General features: G+C 44.6%; 1 protein-coding gene across 2 annotated transcripts in view; it reads left to right on the top strand.

The window, feature by feature from the left end:
• LOC143509160 (tetratricopeptide repeat protein 28-like) overlaps positions 1 to 15,245 on the top strand; it is a 116,312-nt gene that overhangs the window by 88,654 nt on the left and 12,413 nt on the right. For both annotated transcript variants that reach the window (XM_076997595.1, XM_076997596.1), the window contains exons 6-11: positions 7,612 to 8,408; positions 8,597 to 9,141; positions 10,634 to 11,157; positions 12,750 to 12,859; positions 13,970 to 14,099; positions 14,507 to 14,725. In XM_076997595.1, coding sequence (XP_076853710.1) covers positions 7,612 to 8,408; positions 8,597 to 9,141; positions 10,634 to 11,157; positions 12,750 to 12,859; positions 13,970 to 14,099; positions 14,507 to 14,725 — 2,325 coding nt within the window. The remainder of the gene's footprint in view (positions 1 to 7,611; positions 8,409 to 8,596; positions 9,142 to 10,633; positions 11,158 to 12,749; positions 12,860 to 13,969; positions 14,100 to 14,506; positions 14,726 to 15,245) is intronic.

Genomic DNA, 15,245 nt, shown 5'->3' with positions numbered 1-15,245 from the left:
TTTAAAACCTCACTGGAGAAGTGGCAGCGTGCTCACCCATTCATCTCCTCCCCACTCTCTTTCTCTTGTTCTCCACTCTTGTCTTCTCACTTTTTTTCTCTCACCCTTTTCTTTCTTTCTTTCCCACTGTCTGTCTCTCTTTCTCTCATAAGAAACTAAACCCAGATGGCATTTCTCCCAGTCGTGTTTCTCTTCAAAGAGCTTGTTTCGTAAGTTTGTTTGGGAGTCTTCTTTTTGTTCTCTCTGTGCTTTAGCTGCCTCACGTGCTCTCTCTCTTTCTCTCCCTCTCTCTTTCTCTCTGTCTCTCTCTCTGTCTTTTTCTTCAGACCTTTGTTTCTGTGTAGTAAGAGGAGCCATGTAAGATATCCCTCTCCATACCTTCAACTGTGTACAAAGCTGAGGGTAATGGCTCTAATTAGCCAATCATCTTTCTTTGTTTGTCGGCCCCTGGAGGGCCCGTTTCTGCCTGCTTGAATAAAGGAAACATCAAAACACAAACAAAACAATAGAAATGCAATTCAAGCAAGAAAACAAACGGGTCGAATCCATTATAGACCATGGCGGCTAATCAATACAGATGAAGCAAGTGGCTTTCTTAAAGGCAAATGGCATAAGAATGAACACAATAAAAAAAATAATGCAATCACAATGGGTCCTTTTTTCTAATATATCTTTCTTTCTCTCTCTCTCTCTATCTCTCTTACACACACACACGCACGCACACACACACACACCACACACACACACACACACACACACACACACACAGTTTCAATTTCAATTTAAATGAGCTTCTTTGGCATGACTAAATCATATTGTATTGCCAAAGCATTTCTCATAAACAGAAGAAAGCAAGCAGGAATATTTAAATACAGATGATGAACATAGTGGCAAACAGCAGTACCCTACAGGGGTGGCCAACCCGTCAGAGACCAAGAGCCACTTTTTTTTTTACTGTGTTACGGCAAAGAGCCACATCATACATGGGCATGTAAATTGTTGACGGGTGTAGATTGTCGACCGGAAGAGGCGAGTGTAAATTGTTGGGGGGGGGGGGGGGGGGGGGGTATAATGGACAAAAAATAAGTATTATATCGCGATCGATCGATCGAATTAGTAACTCGTGTGAGCGTGTGAAGACAGTCAAATGCGTGTTTTCCACTACGCCGGTTTTAAAAGTATTAGCGGCTCGCTAGGCTTGTAAACAAACCGCGCAGCATGAAGATGTAGCAGTGTGTCGCCCTCAGAGCTGATGAGGTAACCGGGCCACAGCACACACCGTTAGTGCAGGTGAGAGTGTGGACCGGCTGGGGAGCCACATGAAACCAGGCAAAGCTGCAGGGTGGCCACTCCTGCTGTAGAGTATACATACTGTAATGTGTATACATGTACTATTTATATATACACACACATGCAAAAAGTATGTAGCCTGTACTAATGTCATGTCACGCATCACTGATGACTTATTCAAACTATGTGACAAACAAGTGTTTTGTGGTGAAGATTGCAGACACTCATCCTCTGGTGTCCCCTAGTTGTGTATGGCGGCTACAAACCGTGAGGAAGCATAGCTGTGTCTCCACTGCGGCTTGACTACAGCGGGCACAGAGGAGTTGTGGTTTGGGCGGCCAGGTGTCCCTGTGTCTGCCTGTCTTTAGTGCCAGGCTGTGGTTACTCTGCACCTGCTCTGGCTTCTTGTCTGTTATTAGTCAGCGTGTTCATATAATCTGCCAGTGTGTATTCTCTGTGGAGGGACGGGCAGCACTGAAGCTCCCTCAGGCTTCCGTTTTATTTCAGTCCAATGAATCAGGTAGCTTTCTCTTTATGTCTTGATTACTGTGGGTTGAATTCTCAGAGGAAGGGTGTGGTAGTCCTGGGGTTGTCTGTCTGCCATGTTAATGCTGTTAGCGTGTGAGAGGGCGACAGCTGAATTAGAGGACCTGTTTCAGGGTTCATCTCTGGGCCTTTTAGGGTTTTGAGACCGTAGTAGCTGGGGTTACTGTTTAAAGTCATTCCAGAATTCAGCTCTTCTTTTTTCAGTGCAGAGTAATAGGGGGTACTGGCCTAAATCTGCCACGCTCTGTTTGGTCAGCTCCCCTGGACTCTGTGGATACTCTTGCAGAACTCTGTGTGCAGGCTTCCAATGGGATGTTTGTCCCATTTCGGTCGCTGTCTCCCTCACTCTTTCTTCTGCCTTTCTTTTTGCAAACTTCTCAAATGGAGAATTATAGTACAGGTTTCAATTACATTAGTAACAGGTGGAAAATGTGTGACCATAGCACAAAATCTGGCAGCAGGTCTTGGGGTGGGTTGGGGATGGATGTGGGGTTTGTGGGGTGGGCGGTGTGCAGGTTGAGAGAAGAACTCTCCAACTGGACACGCTGTCTTGGTGTGCTGTAACCAATGTGAGACGCACAGAATCAGCATCAGACTCTCTCTCTCACTATCACACACACACACACACACACACACACACACACACACACACACACACACACACACAGAGCCTCATTTATCTTCTTGGAGGGACACTGTCAGCATTATCTGTAGTCATTAGGCCAGCTGATACAGGACTGACAGCACTAAGGTGAGTTAAAACATTGGAGAAACAGAAGAGGAATAAAAGCTAGTTAAAATGGCATCACAGCCATGTGAAGTAGAGAAGAGATGAGGTTAGAGATTGACAAATAATGAATTTATAAATAAATGACGGGAATAAAAGCCCAGACAAAAGACAAGACAGTGAAGGCACTGAGAGATTGAAGATGAAAAACATTTTAGAATTGTTGCTTTTTTAGAGCATAGACAAAGGTATTCAGAAATTAAGGAAAAAATCATCACAAATGTGGAAAGCTCAAATGTGTGTGTGAGCTAGTTACCAAGGACAAGGCCAGAGAGAGGGAGCTTGTCCTGTCCCTGCGAGAGGAGAGAGAGGGACCGTGAGACGGGGGTGAAGAGGGACGTGTGCCAGACAGCTGCGTCCTCTCCACCCCGTTTTAGTATAATACAGCTTATTATAAAAGCATTTCCCCTATCCCTTCTTTCTTCAATTACATCTTGTAAACATGATGCACCTGCCCTGTACACCTCCCCCCCCAACACACACACACACACACACACACACACACACACACATACATGCAACTTTGAAAACAGGAAAAAAGTATAAATGTGTGGAGTCACTCTGAAGATCAATGACGTTATTATAAGCCATTTTATTTTCTTTCCAAAGACGTTTTGACAATCCTTTGTGGCTTTTCCTATTTTATTTTATTTTTTTCTTTTCCTACTGGAAAACTAGGTACGTGATTATCAAGATTGATGGAAGTTGTTTGAACTGTTTTTAGACTCTAGGACTGAATTTAGATAACAACAGCTGTTATATGTCATCAAGAGATTCTTGGTAATGCTTTTGTGTTCAGTCAAAATGTGTGCAGAGCAGGTAATTTGAGCAGACCATTCTAGCTCATAGCAGGTTGCTAGAATTTGCAGGTTGTTAGAAACAGCATGACTTTTTTCTTGATGCTTCATAACGTGCCTGGCCCTTTGAACTATTTCTACTCAGCTTTTCCTTTAGTGTAAAACTTTAAAATCAAAGACTTTGCCTGTTCAGTCCTCTTTAACTCACATGAGCCCGACATGGGAACTTTGACTGCCTCCAGAGTTTATGATGCTTTTCCTGAGATGGGTTCATACAACACTGAACAAAGGAAACCGGGACTAAACAGCAAGGCTTGGGGTCCTGTTTGCTTGTGTTAGCACACCTCTTGTTTTTCCATCCATCCATCCATCCATCCATATATCCATTCATCCATTCATCCATCCATCCATCCATCCATCCATCCATCCATCAACTGCTCCCCTGCCCTTTTTATTTCCTGTCTCAGCATGTCTGGTTGGCTGCAGCAGAACATGCCTGACTCTTTGGGTGTCCCTGCATACACACACACACACACACACACACACACACACACACACACACACACACACACACACACTACTGACACTGAAGTTAGTTTTATAATTTGTGTCTAGAATGTGTGAATGCTTCAGTTCTCCTTTATGTTATGGGTTTGTAATAGCTTTATGTTCCCAAGATGTCTTTTTTGTACATTATTATTAGAGACATCTAAAATATGCTTTTTCTAACTACGGCCAATATAAAAATCTCTGGAATATAACAATTCTGAAATAATACTGCTAACAAGTTCAGCATCCCACTGCTGTCTCACTGATGTTCATGCAGATTCTCTCATCATTAACCGGTATGATTTACTGGACCAAAACTCAAGGCACAATCCTGGCTTGATACCTGCACTCTGCCTTCTCCTCTGAACATCGAGGTCTGGCTCAGCCTCCGTCCTCTTTTGCCGTTTGTCTTTGAGGTAGTTCTCACAATTCACCATCACAGTCTTGGCGAGACAAGCAGCGTACTCTGGAATGAGGGCTGGAGCTCCTTTAAAACCCAGCCAAGCTTACGTTTCTCTCTGTCTGTGTGCCATGTTTGGCCGCATCACACCAAAAATGTGTCGCATTAGCGCTTCTGTCTTGAAAGCCGTAGAAGAGGCAACCCCTTCCTCCACCACCACTAGGACAGCCCAGTGCTGTCGAGACAACTGAACAAAAGTGGCCTCTCTTTCTCCTTTTGCGTTTCACACTCCCAGTACAGAATGTCAAATGGTAGACTCTTGTCTTGTGCTTTCACTGGGTTTTCCAGCGATCTTGTTTATTTATCTGTCCTCTTCTTTTCCTCCTTTGCAACAGAGCCTTGGCTAAGACAGTTACAAGTAGCAACAGAAAAAAACACATGTTAACACAAGCCATGTAAGCACACAAATAGCTTTTGTTTTTGTAATGGCCACGCCCCCTGCTATGGCCTTGTCACGCCCCCTGCTGCACTCTCTGGTGGTCTCCAGCGTTCTGCATCACTGGCCGTTCCGCACCCGAAGGCCCTTACCTGCATCCTTTACAAAGTTCCCTTGTGTTAATACTTGATTCAGTGTCTTGGGCCTTAGTCAAGTTTTCATTTGTGGTATTTGCTCTTTGTGTTTTTGCTCTCTGCCCCGTTATTTTCTTTGCCTTTCACCTAATAAACATTGTTTACCTCATCACTTGCGTCTACTTCCTGTCATTTGCAGGCTTGTTATGGTTATGACAATTACATTGTAGCTTAACCGAAAGAGATACTTGTTGTAGATATGGTTTTACTTTGTTGTAAGAGAGCATGGCCTTGTTACCACGCAGTGAATGTAATATATACGCCACTGCATCCTTATTTCTCCTGGTCTTCTAATCAACGCACCTTAGAGAAAACACCAGAAGCCTTGACCACGCGACACAGCTTCACACAAAGACACACCAGCATCGTGCAGTAAGAGTGCTGGTCTGGGCTAGACAGCTGGTGGACGTACCCCTTACAGTAGTGTGGGATAGAGTTTTGTTTTAATCATTCCAACACCCCAACGACCCCCCCCCCCCCCCCCCCCTGCCCCTACCCACGCACTTGTACTCTATTGTCTAAATTCCTCACTGTCCAGAATCAAAGTGGAGCAATTCCTGGAAGTGGAACCAAACACCATGTTCCAGTCTGGGCGTTTTGTTGAAGGGGAAGCCACTGATAGCTGATCCTGAAGTGCAGTTGACTTTATATGATTCACTGACTCTGTGTAGAGTGTAAATTGCCTGGCAACACTGCTGCTGCGCTTACAGGTGTTGTTGACCAATAATTTTTACAGTTTTGGTATAAAACAGGTCCAGAAACAGGTTATGATCACCAATATTTTTATATGGTGCCATTTTTATGATGCATGTGACAGGAGTCACATTGTGTATAATGACATTGTGTATTTGTAGCACTGTTTATGTGTTATATATGTAACAATGTACATGTTTAATTTAGTGATGTTTGCATCCCACTGACCTTGGCCAAAAAGCTGGAATGGAAAGAGTTAAATGAATTGGCATGGTTAAATTTGATAGGTTCACCGGGTACACATGTGCATTTGGTTAAGGGAGTTTGGCTTCCCATGAATTTCTCGTGTAGCTATCATATTTATATTTGCTACTATGTGTTACATCTTTATGCTTGCTGAGGTTTGTCATCACACACGTTGTGTTACAACAATAAAATAAAGTGCGAAGCCTCTGGCAGGTCTTCAGTGGACCAGCCGATTCCTTTTGACTCCAAGCCGCACTTCAGTGACATTATCAATCCTCCATTTTCCCAGATGTCAATCTTCTGTTTTCCATATGATTGGAAAATCAGATGTTTTCCCATTTTATGGAAATCTAGAACAGAAAAGAGCCTTTGGCTGGGCTCTGCTAAGCTGGTGGTGTTCTGAGTCTCTCTGCATACGTCACTTGTGGAACCTTTGAATGTGGATCAGTGCTGGACTCCACCCTGGTTGCACTGTACAATCGCAGCTTGCCTAGAACGAGGAGCTTCTGCCAGCTAGAAGCATTTCTGCAAGGACTGTAGTACTAGAGCGTACTGTAGAATGTAGATACGAATGCAGTTCATCACATTTGTTTGATTTGTTTGCAAGCTTTAGTAACTGTAGATATTCAGATACTGTGATCCAGAACATCAGTGAATATTCTCATATCTGTCCCGACATGGGTATCCCACAGCCTGGGAGAAAACCACTGTTAGTTTTAGAGTCCCATTATCCTAGCTGAATTGATGTAAGTTTGTATTACATACACCTCCATAGTTAAATCCCTTATTGCTGTCTGCCTTATAATGATCTTCATATACTATAACTATTACTCTTACAGAATACAGCAGCCCACACCCCCCCCATACCCCCCTCCCCTTTACTGCTGCCGTGCTTCGATGGGGGCAATTATTATTTCACGAAAAGGAAAATGATAAAGACGGGGGATAGGGGCCTGGGAGTGATAAAGGACCCCCTGGGATCAAATCTGAGACTGATTATTATTTTTTTTTTATAGGGGAATCAAACACATCAGACACGCTTGATCACATAGACGCAGAACAAGCTTCTAAATTATTTATCTTTTTTTGTGTGACTCATAGCTCTTACTGACCCATGTCTGTCTAGTTCTCCATGGGGTGTGCTGTGTCTGGAAGCAGCATCATTCTTCAAGTTGTGTTGCTTTATGTGAGGTGGTCTTCTACAACAAAGCTCTTGCCATGTCTAGTTCGACTTGCAAACAGCTTCTTTTGGTATATCTTTATATAATGCACCTCATATTCAGTTTTCATATTCGGGGCAGTCATGGCCTGGCGGTTAGGAAACTGGTCTTGTGACCGGAGGGTCGTTGGTTCAATTCCCAGACAGGCCATGACTGAGGTGCCCTTGAGCAAGGCACCTAACCCCAACTGCTCCCCGGGCGCCGGGCTAGGGCTGCCCACCGCTCTGGGCATGTGTGATCCACAGCCCCCTAGTAATCACTAGTGTGTGTGTGTGTGTTCTGACTGCACAGATGGGTTAAAAGCGGAGGACAAATTTCGATTGGGGTGTAAAAATCACAATTGACAAAATATGGCACATTTCATTTCATTTCTGCATGAAATCCAAAGTTATTATGGTCGATGGATGGCTTCTGCGGATACACCTGAGCAGTAACGATTCCACTCTTCTACAGGTATCGTCCACCAAATGAAGGGCGACTTCGAAAGTGCACTGAAGCTCCACAAGACCCACCTCACTATTGCTCAAGAGCTTAATGACTACGCGGCCCAGGGTCGGGCTTACGGGAACATGGGTAATGCCTACAACGCCCTGGGAGTGTTCGACCAGGCCGTCCGCTACCACCGGCAGGAGCTCCAGATTTCCATGGAGGTCAATGACCGTGCTTCACAGGCATCTACACACGGGAACCTAGCAGTAGCCTACCAGGCACTGGGCGCTCATGATCGTGCCCTGCAGCACTACCAGAACCATCTCAACATCGCCCGTGAACTGCGAGACGTTCAGAGCGAAGCTCGGGCTTTGGGAAACCTGGGCAACTTCCACTGTTCCAGAGGCGAGTTTGCTCAGTCTGTGCCCTACTATGAACAGTACCTTCAACTCTCCCCAGACCTGCAGGACATGGAGAGTGAGGGGAAAGTCTGTCACAATTTGGGATATGCGCATTACAGCCTTGGTAACTACCAGGATGCCGTGAAGTACTATGAGCAAGATCTGGCCCTGGCTAAGGATCTTCATGACAAATTGAGCCAGGCCAAGGCCTACTGCAATCTGGGACTGGCATTTAAGGCACTGGGGGATTTTACTAAGGCAGAGGAGTGTCAGAAGTACTTACTCTCTCTGGCACAGTCCCTGGAGAACTCTCAGGCTAGGTTTCGAGCACTGGGTAACTTAGGAGACATTCATATTTGTAAGAAAGACATGACTGGAGCAATGCAGTTCTATGAACAACAGCTGACTCTTGCCAACCAGGTGAGGATATATGAAGAAATATATTCAGTTGCATTTAGTCACAGTAACTTATTCAGTGTATTTTTGGATCTATCTGAACATTGCAAAATGCCATGTTCAGGATTGAGGTGTAGCCAAGGAATTTCATCACACATTGAGTCCAAGGATTAATAATGTGAGATTAAATCCTTGTGCCTCTTGTTTTGCAGATGAAAGACAGAAAATTGGAAGCCTGCGCTTACGCTGCCCTTGGCGCCGTTTGCCGGCTGATGCAGAAATACGAAGAGGCGTTATCGTACCATGCCAAAGAGCTCGAGATCTTCCAGGAGCTGACTGACGTACCTGGGGAGAGCAAAGGCCAAGGCCACTTGGCAGCCGTGTACATGGCGCTGGAACAGTACGACGCCGCCTTCAAGTGCTACGAAGCGCAGCTCCGGCTCAGCAGGCAAATGAGAGACCCGGGAATCGAGGCGCAGGTTTACGGCAACATGGGCATCACCAAGATGAACATGGGGGCGATGGAGGAGGCCATCGGGTACCTGGAGCAGCAACTGGCCATGCTGCAGCAGCTGAGCAGCAACGAGGCTGTGCTGGACCGAGGGCGAGCGTTTGGCAACCTGGCGGATTGTTACCACATGCTGGGGGACGATGACGAAGCTGTGAAATATTATGAGAGGTACTTGACTGTGGCTCAAAGCCTCGACCGACTGCAGGATCAGGAGAAAGCCTACCGTGGTCTTGGGAATGCTCACAGGTGAGTTCTGCAAGGAATACCACACTGGATTCATCAGCCTATCAAACAATATATTGCTTGGAGAGCCACTACTGCTTGTTTTGTCTGCTGAATTAACACTGATTAGATCGCTGATTTGAAAAATATTGCAAAAAATGTTTCCTCTAATAAGATGCAAATAAATTGTAAGCCCCATCAAATTATCTAAAACATCTAAAATAAGATATTGATAGATAAAGATAGATAAAGCAAAGAACATGAACTCTAAATGTGTAGCGTTATTGTTCATTTTACAGATACGCTTTCCCAATTCCATCACTTCCTTTTAAATGGTAACCTCCTTGACACACATATTGCACATTCTGTTTGTAGTTTTGCATCATAAAATCCATATTTTGTGTATTGTTTGTTACATTATCTCTGATTTATATGTGGGGTTTAATCCATTAGTACTGCTAAAAAGCAATCAGGAATTTTAGAAAGGAAATGGCAAATATTAGTATTCAGACATTATACTAAAAGTCAATTGCTTCTCTGGCAGGTTAATGCCTGTCATGAAGCTTATTGTTAAGATTCTCGATTATCCTAATTTATCTTGGAAATCTAGGATTGTTCATTGTGCTGCTGTCAGCATTTTTGGACTACCTTACCTGAAATTATCTGGCGTGCCCACTCCAATCTGTCTGCCCACCAAATGTTCCTTTGGTCCTCTCTGTATGCTTGGAGGCTTTCATGGGCACAAATTTTAACCCAAAATGGAAACCAAGTTAATTCCAAATGACCTTTTTGTGCAGCGTCTCTTTTCTCAGCCACTGGGTCGGAGAGACGACGTAGGCTAGAAATGCAGGGAAACAAAAATGGCAGACAGGCTGATGAAAGCACACCTCTAAAGGTTTTTCTTCAGTTATTCTGCACGGTTGGCATTCCGCTGAGTGGAAAAGTGGGTGGAATTTCATATTAGTTGCGCCCGAGCGGAGACGTGAACAATATCGGAATGGTCTGGTCTATTTTCTCGCCATGATGAAAACAGATCCCCACTCACTCCAGCACTAAGCCGAGAGCCATCAACACAGAGCGTTAATTAAACTCGGTTGCACTGTTGAACGGCCTTTTGAAACAACATACCTCTAATGTTATTCTTATATGAAAGAGATCTGGAGTAGGAAGCTATGTTTTTCTCAAAGACGGTTTCATTGATTGCTGATTGCAGTATTACGGTAACACTTAAAATGTAAATTGTAATTAATTGTAATGAATTTATTCTAAGCTGCAAACTCACGGCCAGCAATGAGCCTTGCATATCTTAGCTTGAAATATTTGAGCAGAAAATCATGCCTTAACACGGTTACAGGACAAACAAACTGTACTTGCACTGATAAAAGCACCACTGACATTGATTTCTCTCAAACCTTTAACATATTTTTTTCATTCTGTGTTCATCTATAGCTATATGTCAGTGTAAGAAACTCTGCAGTGCTCGTGGTTTCCTAACTCTCGGCAAATCTCTCCGCAGAGCTATGGGCAACCTGCAGCAGGCCCTGGTGTGTCTGGAGAAGTGTCTGGTGACGGCCCATGAGCTCGGGGGCTGTGGAGGGAAGGCGGCGGCGTACGGTGAGCTCGGTGCCCTGCATAACCAGCTGGGCAACCATGAACAGGCCCTGTCCTGCCTGGAGCGTCAGCTCGCCATCGCCCGGGACACATCTGACCGCTGTCTAGAAGCAGACGCCAGCTCCGGGTTGGGCAGTGTGTACCAGGCCATGGGTGAGCTGGACCTCGCTCTTCAGCGGCATCAGCGAGACCTGGAATTAGCCGAGGAGATGGGCAGCTCCGCACGGCAGGCCCGCGCCTATGGCAACCTGGGGTTGACGTACGAGTTGCTAGGCAATCACGAGAGGGCGATGGTGTTCCAGGAGCAGCACCTGAGCGTGGCAGCACAAACAAATGATCTGGTAGCCAAAACACTGGCCTACGGAAGCCTGGGGAGGACACACCATGCACTGCAGAATTATTCGCAAGCAGTTATGTATCTGCAAGAAGGTGAGCATATTGAAGTAATGGGAAGATGGGTGTTATTATTTATTAGTTTCATATTTTGCAAGTATAGAATATTTAATTCACTTACAAATAGAAAAAAAGTCATTTTAATTTATTATAATTCCAATTTATTTTTATATAAATAAGTGTGGTTATTGAAGACTTGAAAATCAAGAATCACATGAAGCATTTTGGACCAAAAAGCAGGTGCACAGATGCCAGTACTGACATACCAACCCAGCAAATACATCAATCCAAATACAGACACATCATCACTTCAAATACAAACTCACCATCACTCACCACATCACATTACGTTGGGAACAATCACAGGTACATTCATTGTCTCGTTCCCCAGCCAACACATATTTCCTTTTCTGCCAGCCAATTATATCTGACCAATTCACCCCAACAAGAGTTGTCTTGTGTATTCTTTCCTTTATAAAATCTAGATATACCGAATCCTGCTTGGTGGGGAGTGGAGGCATATTACTATGTATGGAATTAATTGGAAATAGGCCTGGCCCAGCTTGTGTGTGTGTGTGTGTGTGTGTGTGTGTGTGTGTGTGTGTGTGTGTGTGTGTGTGTGTGTGTGTGTGTGTGTGTGTGTGTGTGTGTGTGTGTGTGTGTGTGTGTGTATGTGTATGTGTGTGTGTGTATGTGTATGTGTGTGTATGTGTGTATGTGTATGTGTGTGTATGTGTGTGAGTGTGTGTAGAAGTATCATAGACTTATACCTGTTATTGCACACTGCATATGTGTGGTGCTATGTGTGGGTTTAAGGGAGAGAAAGAAGAGAGAGAGAGAGAGAGAGAGAGAGAGAGAGAGAGAGAGAGAGAGAGAGAGAGAGAGAGAGAGAGAAAGAAGAGAGAGAGAGAGAGAGAGAGAGAGAGAGAGAGAGAGAGAGAGAGAGAGAGAGAGAGAGAGAGAGAGAGAAAGCTAGGGCTGTACAGCATAGCCTCACCAGCTGTCGCTAAGGCTTTTTAACATTCCTCAGTGTCTCCTATGGGTAAAAAAATTTAAGATTTGTGTGTGTGTGTGTGTGTGTGTGTGTGTGTGTGTGTGTGTGTGTGTGTGTGTGTGTGTGTGTGTGTGTGTGTGTGTGTTTGAGCATGCATACATGTGTGTCCTCTGGGTGTGACATGCTGGGATAGACGGTAGTGTCATCCTGTGGTACGTGACAGACCCGGGGGACCACGGCAGACACACAGAAAGAATGATGAGAGAGAAGGGGGAACAGGGGAGTACATGTAGAAGAAGAGAGATTACTATGGCATAGATAGATAGATAGATAGATAGATAGATAGATAGATAGATAGATAGATAGATAGATAGATAGATAGATAGATAGATAGATAGATAGATAGATAGATAGATAGATAGATAGATAGATAGATAGATAGATAGATAGATAGATAGAGAAACAGATAAACAGAGGGGTAGTGAAATAACTTTTCCAGTTTTGATTATGTGGAACACGTTTTTCCCTCCACAGAACATTTGAAGTCTTTTAAAAATCTCGTTTAGCTTCCACTGCCAGCTGTCATTACATGCGTTTCTTTCCTTCTTCCTGTCTCTTGCACTCTTTCTCTGAGGACTGAGATTGGCTGAGCAGTTGGCGAGACGTGAGGATGAAGCTAAGATCCGCCACCGTCTGGGTCTGTCTCTCTGGGCTAGTGGCAACCTGGAAGAGGCTCAGCACCAGGTACTAGGCATATGTGTGTGTGTGTGTGTGTGTGTGTGTGTGTGTGTGTGTGTGTGTGTATGTGTGTGTGTGTGTGTGTGTGTGTGTGTGTGTGTGTGTGTGTGTGTGTGTGTGTTGATTTACAATTATTCCGTGGATCTGTACTGTCTGAAATGTTATGGTGTGTATGTGTGACAAAGATACTTCACACACCCATACATGCCCCAATGGCCATTTCAGAACAGACCTTCATTGCAATCATTGCTGGCGAGACCTTAGAAAACTGAAACTGGAGAGAGATGACCATTTGAGTGGTTAGCCATAGAAAATCAATACCAAACAATGATTCAGCGTTTATGGGTTAACTTGTTCACTTCTAGCCCTTTCCTTTCTGGCTCTCTCTCTGTTCAGTTCCATTTCAGACATACGCAGCTTAAGAATCAGGGTTTCTATATCCACTTTGCCATGTAGGACAGGCTAAAAACCCCACTGTAAAATGACATGCAAACTTTGAATGTGATGAGGGTGATAATCTGAGGGGAACCAGGGAACACTCACGCTGCTCGGTGTAGGATGTCCGAAGCAGTCGCTGGAAGGGCCGGTGCTAGACGAAGCTATCGGTGCACTTCCAGACCTTGTGTCTACAGTGTAGAGTGGTCTGACTTTCACCCACACATGTTTAGTAGTCGTCAGGGTAACAGAGTGCAGGCCAGCAGCACCTGTCTGGACATTTGTTATCAGGAGTGGTTGTTGTAGAAGCTAGTTCAAAGGAGCTCCTGGTCAGACAGGGTGAGAATTCAGATTTTGTATATTTAGGTCATAACTATTTCTAGCTGCTATATAGAATGCTTCTGCCCCCCAGGGGTGACAACTAGTACTGCAGTGGTCCTTTCAGTTAAGCAAATGTTAAATATTTCTGTTGCATACTGGGCTTCTCTACTAAAAATTGTGGGATTAATTCTTGTTTTGGTTTATTTGTCTTAGACTGTTTTGCTTTAGCCTGTATTTGTTGGCTAATCTCTGCTAAAGTATAAGTAGTTTCTATTTCTGTCATGTGTTTCATATTTGACTTATCGTGTGTGTGTGTGTGTGTGTGTGTGTGTGTGTGTGTGTGTGTGTGTTGGTTTACAGCTCTACCGTGCATCTGTGCTGTTTGAAACATTACGGCATGAGGCGCAGCACAACTCAGACTACAAACTCTCCCTGTTCGACCTGCAGACTTCGTCGTACCAGGCTCTCCAGAGAGTCCTCGTCAGCCTGGGTGCGAGCGCTTTTCTGTCGTCGGTCTCTCTCAGCTCTCGCTTCCTGCTTGACTTCAACGCTTGTTTACTTTCCAGTCGTGTACCTTCTCTCCCGTCTACAGTCCCCGTTTGGCCCCTCTTTCTCTGCCTGTCTGCCATCTGTGTGTTTATCAGTACTGCTGACTATTTCAGTGTTTCTGAAGCATTCGGACAATAAACTGAAGTCATTCTACTTTATTTGCCTAAACCTGTTTTCTTAATAATTTTGTTATTTTTGTCTTTATTTGAAACACTATTTAGGAATTAGGGTGACTTGACTCTGAACTCTCTCTCTCTCACACTCTCTCTCTCTCTCTCTCACACACACACACACACACACACACACACACACACACACACACACACACACACACACACACACACACAGGTCATTACGACGAGGCTCTTGCAGTAGCAGAGCGAGGTCGCACTCGGGCGTTTGCAGACCTGCTGGTGGAGAGGCAGACGGGGCAGTACGACTCTGATCCTCACAGCGCTGCCACCGTGGAGAACATCCTGGAGGCAGTTAACAAGCAGAGAGCGTTCATCCTCTACTTCTCCATGGCTGCTGGCTACCTCTACAGCTGGCTGCTTGCCCCAGGAGCAGGTGTGTGTGTGTGTGTGTGTGTGTGTGTGTGTGTGTGTGTGTGTGTCTGTGTGTCTGTGTGTGTGTGTCTGTGTGTGTCTGTGCACTGAGACAGGTATTTACCTTATTGTGGGAAACATATGTTGTTATATGAGAATATAAAATTATATTTTTGACAGTTCTAAGGGACTTTGTTTATGTATTTAATATTTATTTCATAAAGTACTTATATGCTAATAGTGTTTGATATTGAACAAATCATATAAAGCACAAGTGGCTTCTGCGTTTACTAAGTGCATGCATATGCACAAACACAGACACACACACAAACACACACACGCCTCTACAGCTGCCTTTCATGGGGTATGGGGAAAATTTAAAACAGTGTTCATAGTGCCACCTGTCACTCTTCAGTTGGGCTGGCACCTTGGCCAATCTGTGTGTGTGTATGTGTGCGTGTGTGTGCATGTGTGTCCATGAGTGTGAACACGTGCGTGCGTGTGTGTGTGTGTGTGTGTATGTGTGTGTGTGTGTGTGTGTG

This window comes from Brachyhypopomus gauderio, chromosome 3 (assembly GCF_052324685.1).
Source record: "Brachyhypopomus gauderio isolate BG-103 chromosome 3, BGAUD_0.2, whole genome shotgun sequence".
Lineage (NCBI taxonomy): Eukaryota > Metazoa > Chordata > Actinopteri > Gymnotiformes > Hypopomidae > Brachyhypopomus > Brachyhypopomus gauderio.
The sequence above is the reverse complement of the archived record's forward strand: the minus strand, read 5'-3'. Positions and strand labels throughout refer to the sequence as shown.